The sequence below is a fragment of the Hyperolius riggenbachi genome, chromosome 7 (genome assembly GCF_040937935.1).
Source record: "Hyperolius riggenbachi isolate aHypRig1 chromosome 7, aHypRig1.pri, whole genome shotgun sequence".
NCBI lineage: Eukaryota > Metazoa > Chordata > Amphibia > Anura > Hyperoliidae > Hyperolius > Hyperolius riggenbachi.
In genome coordinates this window covers 299,188,736-299,204,627 of record NC_090652.1, presented here as the reverse complement: position 1 = coordinate 299,204,627, position 15,892 = coordinate 299,188,736, and the positions used below count along the sequence as shown (strand labels likewise).

At 44.2% G+C, this 15,892-nt stretch overlaps 1 protein-coding gene across 1 annotated transcript in view; it reads right to left on the bottom strand.

Moving 5' to 3' along the window:
* Nucleotides 1-2,489: 2,489 nt before the first annotated feature.
* Nucleotides 2,490-15,892, bottom strand: part of LOC137525167 (sterol 26-hydroxylase, mitochondrial-like) — a 44,803-nt gene continuing 31,400 nt past the window's right edge. Inside the window, exons 6-9 of the mRNA XM_068246044.1 lie at nt 12,878-13,044; nt 10,246-10,327; nt 5,174-5,374; nt 2,490-2,618 (exon numbers count right to left, since the gene is read on the bottom strand). Coding sequence (XP_068102145.1) covers nt 2,508-2,618; nt 5,174-5,374; nt 10,246-10,327; nt 12,878-13,044 — 561 coding nt within the window. The 3' untranslated portion in view covers nt 2,490-2,507. The remainder of the gene's footprint in view (nt 2,619-5,173; nt 5,375-10,245; nt 10,328-12,877; nt 13,045-15,892) is intronic.

Sequence of the window (15,892 nt, the reverse complement as noted above, 5' to 3'; positions counted from 1 at the left end):
CCTCCGCTGCCTGCAGCTCCGGTACCAGGTCCCGTAACTTCCTCCAGTTGAGGCCACTCAACTGCAGGCAGCGGAGGACGGCGGCGTGGGACAGATTTGTGCGCATGGGGCTGGAGGAAGCCCCAGGTATGTATAAAATGGTAAGTATTCTTCATCTCTGGTACACTTTAAGGAGCCAGAGACTGTTGGTACAGAAGTGGTCATTACACGTTCCCCTGCAGCCGTCAGTATTGTGGTCACATTGTGTGGCTGCAATTAATTCTGTCCAGGCAATGTTTACATCCGCCACTGTGATATCCAGTGCTCCTTCCTGCCCACTATTCTCATGTATAGAGGAAGCAGCATTATACTCTTAGCATTATGCTACTAACCTTGGCACTCTAGCTGTGACAAAACTACAAATCCCATCATGCCTCTGCCTCCCCAAGTTATGCTTAGAGCTGTTAGAGTATTGCAGTGCCTCATGGGACTTGTAGTTCCACCACAGCTGCAGTGCCAAGGTTAGCCATCACTGGTATATATACACTGCTCCTAGCAACTTGAACTCACTTCCCAGAAGATGGGAGGAAGCTGAGAATAACCGACAACAGGAGGAAAGCTTGTCTCATATATCTTCCTTTTCCTCCTCATGTTCTCTGGAAGGGGATAACAGCATCATCCTGCAGACCAATCAACTTTACTTGCCTCATAATGAGGTTTGATTATAGAAAACAGATTGTGAAAGTTGGTAAATAAAAACTATTTCTCTACAAGAATCTGGCTGTGTTTGCATTGTTACCACCCCTTTCCTGTATCTGGGAATGAGCAGTTCATTTATACAACCTCTGTGTACTCATATGAAAGTGTGGTTAGGAAAAGTCAGCCTTGCAAGTGTTCTGCACTATTGATCAGAGCCACATTTTAAAGTGAACTCAAAGTGAGAGTTGTATGCAGGCTGCCATATTTATTACCTTTTGAGCAATACCAGTTGCCTGGCTGTCCTGCTGATCCTCTGCCTCTAATAGTTTTATCCATAGCCCCTGAACAAGCATGCAGCAGATCAGGTGTTTCTGACATTAAGGTCTATACACACGGCGGATTTTTTTAAACGACCCGTCGTTTGGACGTCCCGTCATTCAGTCGTCCGGACGTCAAATCGGGCGTGTGTACAGTCCATCATCCGTCATTCAGCTGATAAGACTGGTCTTATCAGCTGAACGACGGACTGTACACAAGTCCGATTTGACGACTTAACGACGGGACGTCCAAACAACGGGTCGTTTATAAAAATCTGACGTGTGTATGGACCTTTATTGTCAGATCTGACAAGAGATTAGCTGCATGCTTGTTTCTGCTGTTTATTCAGACACTACTACAGCCAAATAGACCAGCAGGGCTGCCAGGCAACTGGTATTGTGTAAAAGGAAATAAATATGGCAGCTTCCATATTTTTCTCTCTTCAGTTGACCTTTTGAAAGAGGTTTTAAAACGTGGATCTGCACATTAGTGCAATTCACTTGCACAGCTAACTTTAAAGTACCCCTCTTCCTTTGTTCTGTTTGGTAACTGTCCACAAGCAAAAAACGGCTTCTCCATTTTTTAAAAAGGAGCCGACCCCCGGGACAACTTCCGGGTCATCATTCTGAATGTAAGCCCTATACACGAGTGCAATGATATTCTGCCCATATGAGAGGCTAGCAATGATAGGAGCAGGACCGAGGATGGGCAGCTAATGGATGGTAAGTGGGCGTATACTGGAAGGAAAAGGGGTGGCAACTAGGAGGGACAAGGTGGAAAAACAAGGAGAACGGCCTCCTCCATATTCGATGGGACCAATCGAATAATTGAGTGCCAGATTGTAGGGACTCCAGGTTGTGCAGAAAAGTATGAAAGGGGCTGAGTTATATCACAGCCCTGACAGCATATACCTTTACATTTAATCTGCCAGTGCTCCGTTCAGGGGTACTTTGACCACTGGGGGTTTTTACCCCTTTAGGGCCAGAGCAATTTTCACCTGTCAGCGTTGCTCCCATTCTTTCGCCAATAACTTAATCACGAGGAAATGATCAATATTTGTTTTGTTTGCCACCAATTAGGCCTTTCTTTGGGAGGGACATTATGCTAAGAATTTTAATCTAATAATTCAACCGTGCTCCCCTATAACAGTACACTTTAACCGCTTGGGGACCACTGATTTACACCCCCTGGGCACATCTGGGTATGGGGAGAGGGCATGACTTGTACTGGTGGCACATCAGGCTACTGTGGAGGGGGCTTATACACGAGTCAATCACTTTTCCCTGGTTTCTGAGGGAAAAGTGGGTACTTTGGCTTAATTGCGGGTCGGCTTATATGCAAGTATATAAGGCAAGTCCCATTACAGGAAAATAAGCCTGACTGTGCAGATATCTGTGTATCCTAATCCTATAGTAATTGGGAAGGGCTGGGAGAGCCATGACTTTCCAGTTAAATATCAGATCAGTTGTTTCATCACCACTCCACGAAAGTCCTTTTGTTTATCTGATTGTTTATGTTTGCCGTTCATTAAACTGCAGATCGATTGGGATGTCTGACACCAGGACCACCCGATTTATAACCTTGACTTCTAGGCCCGGCAGCACCTGGAATTTCTTTATGATCTGCGAGTAAGGGAGAGAAATGCATTATTAAAGCCATATCCCACTTCTTAAAAACATTCTCAGTTCAGATCTCTGCATTCCAAGCATTTTGCTATCAATATTTGGTTTTATCTGCAGAGGTTGTTACAGCCATGTCCCAGGATTGCAAACATGGCAGTTTCCACTGGGAGTGCTGATTAGTGCAATGCTTTCTGCTTTGTGCAGATAATTATTTATGCAGAAAGAGGGGAAGGACTCTTGGGGGGTTCTCATGATTTTCTTTGTATTCAGAAGCATTTCCTGAACGGCAGGTTAACTGCCAAAATAGTAATATACCAGCCAGCCTCCCTACTCGTTTGCACACTACTTTAGCAATTACCCTTAGCAACTGCCGTTGAGGAAATGCTTTAGAAAACGAGGAAAACTCTGAGAATTCCCCATGAGGAGATGGGCTAGTCTAAAACCTGTCGGTTCTGTTAGATTTCAACTGCTTACTTTTTCCGCTGAAGTGGTCCTTTTAGTTTACAGATCACATGACCCATTTTATTGCTGGCTACAAACTGAAATGCATGCAAATTACAACATGACTTGTGTAGCCCCCATGTATGTCATTGCACTTCTGATGACACTCTTTTGCTTATTTTAGCTTAAAAAAGGATGCAGCACTAGTGCTGATCCAATCATATATGCCAAAATGTAGGATTAGCAAATCATGGCTTCTGGTTAACCAGCAGTCATGTTAAAGAACCTCGATTGAGAAAATTTGTAAAATTTAAAATACATATTTACACATGCTTACAAGATTTTCATTTCAGATCTGACATGTTTTGGTCTAGTCCATTTACTCACAGTGGATTCCCCTTTATTGTTTTACAAAAGCACTTATTGGAAAGGATCTGTACAAAGATGCTGCATTTTACTCTGGAACAAATGTGCATTTTATACACACGCATTTCACAACTTTTTTCATAAGTGGTCCTTTAAAGAGGAACTCCAGTGAACATTTTTACTGTTGGCAGGTGATGAAGCTGCTGCATGTTTTTTGGCAGTTGGAAACAGCTGTAACAGCTATTTCCCACAATGCAACAAGGTTCACAGACAGGAAACTGCCAAGAGTAGGTACTTTTCTTGTGGGAGGGGTTTCTTGTGGGAGGGGTTTCACCACAATAGCCATAAAGAGCCCCCTGTTGGTCTGTTTGTGAAAAGGAATAGATTTCGCATGTAAAAGGGGGTATCAGCTACTGATTGGGATAAAGTTCAATTCTTGGTCGGAGTTTCTCTTTAAATGGTCTGTGATTTCATAGTCTCCACTTCCTCCGCCCTCCTGGAAAAGTCAATTTGATTTGAGTTGATTCTTATGATTTGATGCAGCTTGAAAACGGACCAATGAAATGCAGCTGCTGTGGCATTTGATCTGTCCATTTTCACACTGCATACATTTCCATAAAATTTGCATTAACTCAGAATTATTTGCATCTTATTGACCATCCCTACATATAAGGGAAGGCCCTGCTTCGGAAGGTTTTGAGGTGGACTCTGGGGATCAGCAGGTTATTGGATCCTCCTGTGCCCCGCCCCTCCATTTTTTCAGGATGTTGCAAGCAAGGCAGCAGAAGCCACACCCACAAACCCTGACACTCAATCTTTTGAAGTACACCTGTGAATTATCTTGTTAAAAAAAACTGATACTTACCTTGGGAGGGGGATGCTTCTGGATCCTAATGAGGCTTCTCCCGTTGTCCTCCACATACCTCCTGTACAGGCACACTAGTGGCTTTCTCAGCTCGGGCTCCAGCGGAAATAGCCGAAACCAGTTGGGTCCGCTCTGCTATGCAGGCACAGACAAATCCAAACAGGCTCGACTATTTTGCAGGCTTAGAGCAGGGGTGTCAAACTTAAATACAAAGTGGGCAAAAATTGAGCTCTGGGACCAAGTCGCGGCCAATCTCAATGTCTAGTGGCCACCTCCCTCTCTTATAAAATTTCCTGGTGTCTAATAGCCACCCTCCCTTCCCTATACAGGTCCCTGGTGTCTAGTGCCCCCCTCCTTCCCCTATATGCTTCCCTGGCCCTCCTCCCTCCCTATACAGCTCCCTCCTCCCTCCCTATACAGCTCCCTGGTCTTTAGTGGTTCTCCCTCCCCTATACAGTTTCCTGGTGTCTAGTGGCCCCCTCCTTTCCCTATTCAGTTCCCTGGTGTCCAGTGCTTTCCCCCCCCCCTTCCCTTATGGCTCCCCTGGTGATCTAGGGCTTACCCTCCAATATAGTTTCTATGGTGGTCTGGAGTGGGCCAAATATAATGTGAATTGGGAAACCACCTGAGGGCCAAATCTGATGGCCCCGAGGGCCGGATTTGGCCCACGGGCTGGAGTTTGACATGTGTGTCTTAGTCATGTTTTGTCACTACAGGTACACTTTAACTGAGCATCTTCCAGTCATGTGATGACATTTGTACGGAACGATTTTCACTTGTAGAAGCCTCCTTTCTCATAATGAAGGTAACATAAGAGCACTGTGAATACTAAGCTACTAGATGGTATTTTTACAGAGATAAGTCAGTTTTTATGCATAATTACCTGTGACAGCGCTAAGTGCATCTCCAGCTCAGCCACCCGACGCCCCATGCAGCCCCTGACCCCGTGCCCAAAGGGGAGGGAGCTGAAGGGGTGGTGCTTGATTCCTAAGCTGCGGAGCCAGCGCTGTGGCCGGAACTGGTGGGGTTCCGGGAAGTTATTCTCATCGTAGCACAGCACATAGTTGGAGAGTACAAACAGTGTCTAGAAGAGGGAAAACATAGATTTACTGTTAGTTATGCTTTAGTGTTATTGTTCACAGTAACTATGAGCTAGATCTCGCCTGTGTTCCAAAATATGATCCATTTCAGAACTGACACAGGTGGCTTCCGAAGAACAGAGGGTAACCCAGGAAAGATTGTAGCCTAACGTGTATTGTGGGTCTAGCCTGCTTCATCAGAGGTATATAGGAAATATTGTAGCCTAATGTGTATTGTGGGTCTAGCCTGCTTTGTCAGAGGTATCCAGGAAAGATTGTAGCCTAATGTGTATTGTGGGTCTAGCCTGCTTCGTCAGAGGTATCCAGGAAAGATTGTAGCCTTATGTGTATTGTGAGTCTAGCCTGCTTCGTCAGAGGTATCCAGGAAATATTGTAGCCTAATGTGTATTGTGGGTCTAGCCTGCTTCGTCAGAGGTATCCAGGAAATATTGTAGCCTAATGTGTATTGTGGGTCTAGCCTGCTTCGTCAGAGGTATCCAGGAAATATTTTAGCCTAATGTGTATTGTGGGTCTAGCCTGCTTCGTCAGAGGCACCCAGGAAATATTTTAGCCTAATGTGTATTGTGGGTCTAGCCTGCTCCGTCAGAGGCACCCAGGGAAGATTGTAGCCTAATGTGTATTGTGGGTCTAGCCTGCTTCATCTGAGGTATCTAGGAAATATTGTAGCCTAATGTGTATTGTGGGTCTAGCCTGCTTTGTCAGAGGCACCCAGGGAAGATTGTAGCCTAATGTGTATTGTGGGTCTAGCCTGCTTTGTCAGAGGCACCCAGGAAAGATTGTAGCCTAATGTGTATTGTGGGTCTAGCCTGCTTCGTCAGAGGTATCCAGGAAATATTTTAGCCTAATGTGTATTGTGGGTCTAGCCTGCTTTGTAAGAACCCAGGAAAGATTGTAGCCTGTGTATTGTGGGTCTAGCCTGCTTCATCAGAGGTACCAAGGAAAATTGTAACCTAATGTGTATTGTGGGTCTAGCCTGCTTAGTCAGAGGTACCCAGGAAAGATTGTAGCCTTATGTGTATTGTGGGTGTAGCCTGCTTTGTCAGAGGTACCCAGGAAAGATTGTAGCCTAATGTGTATTGTGGGTCTAGCCTGCTTCATCAGAGGTATCCAGGAAATTTTGTAGCCTAATGTGTATTGTGGATCTAGCCTGCTTCGTCAGAGGTATCCAGGAAATTTTGTAGCCTAATGTGTATTGTGGGTCTAGCCTGCTTCGTCAGAGGTATCCAGGAACGATTGTAGCCTAATGTGTATTGTGGGTCTAGCCTGCTTCGTCAGAGGTATCTAGGAAATATTGTAGCCTAATGTGTATTGTGGGTCTAGCCTGCTTTGTCAGAGGTATCCAGGAAATATTGTAGCCTAATGTGTATTGTGGGTCTAGCCTGCTTTGTCAGAGGTACCCAGGAAATATTGTAGCCTAATGTATATTGTGAGTCTAGCCTGCTTTGTCAGCGGTACCCAGGGAAGATTGTAGCCTTATGTGTATTGTGGGTCTAGCCTGCTTCGTCAGAGGTATCCAGGAAATATTTTAGCCTAATGTGTATTGTGGGTCTAGCCTGCTTCGTCAGAGGCACCCAGGAAAGATTGTAGCCTGTGTATTGTGGGTCTAGCCTGCTTCGTCAGAGGTATCCAGGAAATATTGTAGCCTAATGTGTATTGTGGGTCTAGCCTGCTTCGTCAGAGGCTGGTAACTTCAGGAAGTGCCGAAACCAGGGACATAACTATGAATCATGGGGCCCCCCAGCAAAACTTTGATGCCCCCCCCCCCATGTTCACACCCTTTCCCTTGCTAGCACCTAGTGGCCCCTCTTGCTAGGGTCATAAGACAAGTGTGGCCATCATAATCTTCACACCCATAACAAGTGTGGCCACAAAACCACCTGATCTGAAGCAAGGACTTCTTTATCAGAGGGAGTAAAGTAGTAGTTCGGCCCCTTACAGCTTCCCTGAGGCTACTCCCTTGTAGTTACACCCCTGGCCGAAACATTTATATAGCAGCGGAGGGGGCAGAATTATCAGTTTGTGGCTACATATAGTCAGCCAGTCCACCAAATTTTGAATCTTGTCCTGGAAAATATCTGCATGGAGTTTGTATACATTCTCGTGTGTGCCTGGGTTTCCTTCATGCATTCTGGTTTCCTGCCAGATCCCAAATACAAAAGTTGATTGGTTCACTCATCCCCCCAAAAGTTGACCTTAGACTGTAGTAAGGGCATTAGTCTAGGACTATGATAGGGATGAGATTGCATAATATGTCAGATCTATATAAATACATAATAATAATAATAATAATTTGGAAGGACATTAGACTATGACTATGGTAGGGATTAGAGTGTGAGCTCCTCTGAGGCAAGTCAGTGACATGATGACTATGTACTCTGTACAGTGCTGCAGAAGCTGACAGTGCTATATAAATACATAATTGTTAGAATGTAAGTATACTTGAATTCTAGGCCTCAGGTACTAAAGTCTAGTAAAGACTTGAGATGCAGGGTCTCTTTAAGCATAGTCTCTCAGGGAGAAATTATGCAGTCATTTACAAGAAGCATGTTCCTCTAGAACATACATGTCAAACTCCGGCCCGCGGGCCAAATCTGGCCCTCAGAGCCATTAAATTTGGCCCCCAAGTGATTTCCCCACTTTGCATTATGTATGGCCCACTCTAGACCACCAGGGAAGCTATAGTTGAGGTGAAGCCCTAGAACACCAGGAAAGCCATATGGGGGAGGTAAGGGAAAGCACAAAGGAACTTTATAGGGGAGGGTGTGGACGACTAAACACCAAGGAACTGTATAGGGGAGGAGTGGGGATCCCTAGACACCAGTTTACTGTTTAGGGGAGGGAGGTAGGACCACTTAACGCCGGGGAACTGTATAGGGGTTGGATGAGGAGCCATTAGACACCAGGGAACTTATAAGGGATGAAGGTGGCCAGTAGAAATTGAGGATGGCCCACGAATAGGTCCCACTGTTCAGTTTTGGCCCACTTTGTATTCGAGTTTGACACTGCTGCTCTAGAAGGACACATAATATGTTTTCAGGTCTGAATGTCCCGACATTGAGACTACGAAACGGTAAACAGAGCCGATATTTGGAAAACATTGCATTCCGTGCATCTAGGGCATAAATCACTGGCGCACTAGATGATGAGGTGGGTCACATGCCCATGCCCGCCAATTGTAGGCTTGGGGGTATGGCTCGGGTGATGTCAGAATTTAACTCTTTGATGTTCATATAAACGTAATAGACGGATGGCAGAGACTTTACTTCATCTTCTGCATGCTATCCTGCTCTCTAGGCTTCCTATTTAGAAGAATAGCTTCATGTCTGTATGCTGTAAATATATGTAATGTACATAGGACATAGGAAAGACTCTGAAGAAATCAACATGTAACACAAGATGCCTGATTGCTGAATAAACCCCTTAAAGGTGAAGGTGGCTGTCTCCGCTCTATCTCCAGTATGTTGTCGCTGTGAGTTGCTGCTCTAACGAGTTGCTGGTGCCGGAGCAAAAGGTGTGTTGTGCTGTTGCCAATAGCAACCAACGTATAGATTCTTACAATAATAATAATAATAATAATAATAATAATAATGATGATAAAACATTAGACTATGACTATGGGAGGATTAGATTGTGAACTCAGTTTCCTCAACAGTCCAATCATTGAGATTGAGATGAAAGCGATAGGCAATCTGATCAGACTAGTGGTGGCCATACATGGTACAATTTTTTCATACAATCTTACCATTTCTATGTAGTATAAGGGTAAATTAAGTGAATATACTGAAAGGATAATTTAGGCAGTTCCCTTATATTACATAGAAATGGTAAGATTGTGTGAAAAAATTGTACCATGTATGGCCACCATTAAAGGGTTGTTCCAAAATTCAGATCGTCAAAATGATCAATAGAACGATCAGTCATTGTCGATCCATGCCATTAATGGTACCAGATCCAATTGATTATTTCAGATTGTACCTTGAATAGGCATCTTTAGACATAGTAACAACAGGCTTCGAGATTTCCGCCTGATTAAACTGAAACAGCAGTATCTGAATTCTGTGACTGAAGATACACTTTAAATGGAACCTTAGGTGAGAGAGGTGTATGGAGGCTGCCATATGTATTTCCTTTTAAACAATACCAGTTGCCTGGCAGTCGTCCTGATCCTGTGTCTCTAATACTTTTAGCCATAAACCCTGAACAAGCACGCAGATCAAATGTCTGACTAAACTCTGACTTGATTAGCCACATGCTTGTTTCTGGTGTGTAATTCAGACACTGCTACAGCCAAATATATATTAGCACGGCTACCAGGGAACTGGTATTGTTTGAAATAAATATGGCAGCCTCCATATCGCTCTCACTTCAGGTGTCCTTTAAAGAGAAACCGTGTCCAAGAATTGAACTTCATCCCAATCAGTAGCTGATACCCCTTTTACATGAGAAACCTTTTCCTTTTCACAAACAGATCATCGGGGGGCGCTGTATGGTTGATATTGTGGTGAAACCCCTCCCACAGGAAACTGTGAGGACCATGGTACTCCTGGCAGTTTCCTGTCTGTGAACCCTGTTGCATTGTGGGAAATAGCTGTTTACAGTTGTTTCCAATTGCCAAAACAGCAAGCAGCAGCTACTTCACCTGCCAGCACGAAAAATGTCACCATGTAATAAATGTCAGAATGTAAATCATGGATTTAAAAGATTTTACAACAGGCAAACACTGACTAAATCATTTATACATAATTATTGTAAAAATTAAGCACTTTTTTATTACATTATTTTCACTGGAGTTCCTCTTTAAATCATTAGATACAGAGTATGATTTTCAGAGGATAGCACAATTAGAAAGACTTACATTCTTGGGGAAGACGTATCCACCTAGTACCGCCTCCTTGTCTGTTATAACACGGCCGTTTTGTGGAACTACTGGGTACATTCTGTGGGTAACAAAAAGTAGGTTTTATTTTGTGTTGCTGAGTACAAGGAAATCTTTAAGAACACTTATTTGCATTTGTGTGGGTCATTTGCGTTTCCTCATTCAACGCACATCTTACTATTTCTTTGGCAGTGCATTCTTTTTTTTTTTTGCTGTAACTTTATTTGAATGATTGTTGCCAGCAGCACTCATTTACTATTGGATGAGGGCACAAGCGGCGGTGGGCGCGCACGAGCATGCACGCACAATTGTGGTGGCCTTTTTGCTGGTCATGATTCTCACGTCCAGGAACCTTTAGAGTAGCTAACTTGGAGTGAGACTTACTTCCAAAAACCTGAAGTGTTTAGAGAGGATCTGTAACAAGAAAAACAGCCCCTGTGGGGTACCTATCTCGGGAGGGAGAAGCCTCTGGATCCTATTGAGGCTTCCCCTGTCCTCTCCACCCTCCAGAATACAGCGCTGGCAGCCCCTGAACAGTGGCAATGTAAATATTTACCTTTCACACTCCTGCGCAGGAGCAGCTTTCCGTTACTGCCCCTGCGCTGGAGCCGATAAGGTAAATTTTGCAGGTGCTCCTGCGCGACTTTTCGGGGACTGCCAGCACTGGATCCTGGAGGGTGAAGACTCAATAGGATCCAGAGGCTTCTCCCTCCTGGGGTAAGTACCAAACAGGGTCTGTTTTTTTTTGTTTTTTTTGTTTGTTTGTTACAGATCCTCTTTAAAAATGTGTTTTTTCATGTCCATATATTTCCACAAATATCCAGTACAGCAAGAGATGAAAAAAAGCTTGAGTTGTTCTCTTTGCAAAGGGGAATCAGTTGAAAAGGGCTCCTCAGCCATTTGTATTAAAAGGGCTTCTCCATAGACTTCAGTGTTCTTTCAGTAGATATGGTGAAAAGGCCTCCCGGTATCTTCTTTTGGCTACAAGGTTTTCGATTTTGCTACAAAATGGCACCCTTTTATAGCCGATATTTTTGATTTTGGAGTGGTGGTGGTGGTGGGGATAGGATTAGGCATCACATGCAGGGGGGAGGGTCTTAGCGTTAGGCACCAGTAGGGGAGGGTACTGTGTGAGAGTAGGGAGAAGTTAGGCCATAGTAATCACCAGGGGGGTCTTAGGGTTAGGCACCACCAGGGAGGGATTAGGCACCACCAAGGGGGGTAAGACACCACCAGGGAAGTGAAGGAAGGATCTGTGTGAGAGTAGGGAGAAGTCAGGTCATAGTAATCACCGGGGGCTGTCTTAGGGTCAGGCACCACCAGAGAAGGGTTCTGTGTGAGAGTAGGGAGAAGTCAGGTCATAGTAATCACCGGGGGCCGTCTTCGGGTCAGGCACCACCAGAGGAGGGTTCTGTGTGAGAGTAGGGAGAAGTCAGGTCATAGTAATCACCGGGGGCTGTCTTCGGGTCAGGCACCACCAGAGGAGGGTTCTGTGTGAGAGTAGGGAGAAGTCAGGTCATAGTAATCACCGGGGGCTGTCTTCGGGTTAGGCACCACCAGAGGAGGGTTCTGTGTGAGAGTAGGGAGAAGTTAGGTCATAGTAATCACCGGGGGCTGTCTTCGGGTTAGGCACCACCAGAGGAGGGTTCTGTGTGAGAGTAGGGAGAAGTTAGGTCATAGTAATCACTTTTCTTGGCTCTATCTAGATCTTTTTTATAGCCCAACAAAATTTGCCTATAACAGCATCCTTTTATAAACTAAAACTAGCTTTTTGGCTATACCAGGCACTCTTTGTAGCTGAATTTAGCATATGGGCTTCACCAGGCACCCTTTGTAGCCAAATTTGGCTTTTTTCATCTATATCAGGAGCCCTTTTTTTCCAGGAGCTCTTTATAAATGTATGCTGCAAAAGAACTTGCTTTACTTGTTAACTTGCTGAATTCAGGCTGGTTCCCTGAAAAGTAAACAGAGACTAAAACCGCTGAGAAACAGTGAAATAAGGCTTTTACTGAGGCTTAATTGCAGTGAAGTTCAAAGGGTCATTACTTTTTTCTCTTTCAGCTTAACAAGGCAAAGTGTGGATTCTAAACAGCTACTGTAACAGTCTGAGGCTAGATTCACAGTGGGACGTTGCGTTTTGATGCCACGTTAAAGTCGCACTGCAAGCTTACAACGCAACGCGCCCAAAAAGTGGCAACGCAGCGTTACCGTCGCATACAGCAGATACAGTAAAAAATACAGGCAATGAAAAGTATGCTTCCAAGTCATTACTGAGCATGTGCAAACAGTCCAACGCAGCTAATAACGTGTATAACGCACTGCATGCAGTACTTTTACTTAACGTGCAGCGTTAGACACCAACGCAACGTGTGCACTGTGAACAGGGCATTGATTTTTCATTGCAGTGAGTTATTCTGCGTTAAATGCTGTTTTAACGCGCGACTTTAACGTCCCACTGTGAACTTAGCCTCAAGCAAAAATTAAGCCATTATACTGAAAATAAAAAAATATGAGACTCCTTTTACTTACCATCCATACTACACAGAATCAATTATCTCAAAGTTTTTCATGTCAGGTTCACGTTAATATTGGATACAATGCTAAGTCTTACCGCAGGGTCTCCTTGACAACTGCCTTCAGCAGGGGCATTTTAGGAAGATCCTCGTAGGCGGGAACTTTTTCTCCAGGAATAACGCTCATCACCTCTTCATAGAGGGCATTCTGGATCTCGGGGTTCCTTGCCAGTTGGTACAGGGCCCACGTCATTGTATTTGATGTCTGGGGAAAAGGACACTCTCTCCTTTATTTTCAACCCTTTAACTTAGTGAATCGGAATGTTACAGTCCTGATTTTTGGCACAAGCTTTACCCAATATGCATTTTATTTTATATCAATTAGGCATAAAAAGATTTTGTAAAAAAAAAATGTTGTAAGAGGCCAAAATTCTTATTTTTCTTTCCTCCTTTAAAAAGGTGCCCCCTCTGGATCTCCCCCAGTGGCCAGTCAAATTGGCACAAGGGAGCAGGTACAGAACCTACCTGTTGTGGACAAGCTAAAGTCTCTCTTCTCTTGCCTTCCTCGAGGGGCGTAACTAGAGGAGAGCAGCCCCTGCGATCTCAGGGGGGCCCAGAGCGGTGATGGGCCTTAACTACTAACCTGCCCTTCCCTGATACAGGGGACTATACTTCAGATCAGGTGTTCTTGTGGCTACACTTACTATGGGTGTTACAATCAATCATGATGGTCCCCACACCAAGGGGAGGCAAGTGAAGGAGTGTGATTGGCCCCCCAAAGTTTTGCTGGGGGGGGGGGCATTAACGGGGAACTGAAGTAAGAGTTATACAGAGGCCACCATATTTATTTCCTTTTAATCAATACCAGTTGCCTGGCAGCCCTGCTGGTCTATTTGGCTGCTGTAGTATCTGAATAACACCAGAAAAAAGCATGCAGCTAGTCTTGTCAGATCTGACAATAATGTCAGAAACACCTGATCTGCTGCATGCTTGTTCAGGGGCTGTGGCTAATAGTATTAGAGGATCAGCAGGGCTGCCAGGCAACTGGTATTGCTTAAAAGGAAATAAACATGGCAGCCTCCATATCCCTCTCACTTCAGTTCCCCTTTAATTGTAGTTTCACCACTGCCTGTCTCATCCCGATTATAGTCCCATGTATACTGCAAAAAGAATATACACATTTTTTTTCCCAGCTGGTCCTGGAAATATTACAAAACACAAACAAACAAAGCACTTGCTTTGAAGATGGTCAGTCATTTAGAGATTATGCTATGCAAACTGCATGTTAATTTTGTGCAACATTTATGCCAGTTGGAATTGGGCCAATCAAATGCTGTAAGCATGTGATGTTGATTGGTCTTATTCCAAGTTGCATATATTTGCAGAAAATTAACATAAGATATGTACCTGCTCAAAATTATAAGCATCTCAATCAGGCCCGGATTTATCTCACAGGAGCATATAGGCACAGTTGTCCCAGCAACTTAGACTTTACCCACCATCAACCTACAAACCCCCACCAAACTGCACTGCAAAAGTGTGCTGGCTGTCCCAGCTGTCACTTCTCCCTTACTTCCCTTGCCTGTCATAGGTAGTTACAAATGTCCCTTAGTATTAGGTAGCCAGAAGTGCCCTCAATATAAAGTAGCTAGTGGTGCCTCTGACTGAAGGGAGAGCTCCTCAGTGGAATGCCGAGAGCTGGATAAGTAACTCTGCCTAGGGAGGGAGGCACTAGGGGAGTAAAGTGAGCTACCTTTCCATCATCAGGCGCCTGTAGGCATGAGCCTACAGTGCCTTATGGTAAATCCGGCCCTGATCTCATTAGTCATCTCTTGTTGCCAATGAGTAATCCTCCATCCTTTTGTCCCTCCCCTTCGCAGTTTTCATGATGCTGAAGAGCAGCTTTGGACACACCCCCTGTGATGCTGTTTTTCCAGCAGCACTTGTTTCTCAAGCTCTTTATTGTCATTGTGTAACACATGAAATTACTTTTCATGACAACCCCACGGTGCATATAGGGAATATAATGATAGTAAAGGTAGAAAGATAAGAAATTATACAAGTATGCCAGCTATTACAGATATTTAAACAATTTGTACACAGTGTTAATTATTTGGTGCTGAGTGCAGCGGTGGCATGTACTGGGGTGGCCTGACTTATCCATATAGGACATTAAAGAGAACCTGAACTGAAAATAAAAAGTCAAAATAACCTTACACAGGTCATACTTACCTCCTGTGTAGTCTACTACTCAATCTCTTTCTCCTCTCCTGCCTCCCCTTTGTCCACTGTGATGGAATTCTCTGTCCTCCATTTTGAAAATGGCCATTACCCCATAACCACTTCCTGGTCAGCACACTGTTACACTGTAATATCACCCACTTGAGCCATAGGGAAACATGGACATTACCTTGCACATTCAGTTGTAAGTTACAGCTGCTTATATATAACTGACAGCAACTGGTATATTTCAGTTCTGCCAAATATTGTCAGAACTGGAAAGGGTCCCTGTAAGAAGAAAATGGTGAGCTTCTGAGAGGAACTGGCGGCAAGGTAAGTATGTAATATTCATTTGCAGCTACGTCATTTGTTTATCTTAAATAATTTTCCTCGCTTCAGGTTCCTTTTAAAGGGAAGCCGAGGTGAGAGGTATAAGGAGGCTGCCAAATGTATTTCATTTTAAAAAATACCAGTTGCCTGGCTGTCCTCCTGATCCTGTGTCTCTAATACATTTAGCCATAGCCCCTGGACAAGCATGCAGCAGAGCAGGTACTCTGAGTCAGGTTTTACTGGATTAGCCATATGCTTGTTCCAGGGTTTTGACTCAGACACTAAATGTGCCAGAAGATTAACAGGGCTGCCTGGCAACTGGCATTGTTTACAAGGAAATACATATGGCTGCCTCCATACCCCTTTCACCTTGGGTTCCCTTTAATGCTGTATACACTGGATTCTATATACAGGCAAGGAAACTCACATGCAGCGACAATTATAGATGGTAAATGAATCCAGCACATTTTTGTTTTTCAGTTTTTGCTCGACTCTGCTTTGATAGCAGATAATGGTAAAGCAGACAATTGATCATCCGATTGATTGTCTGATGTGATCATTGT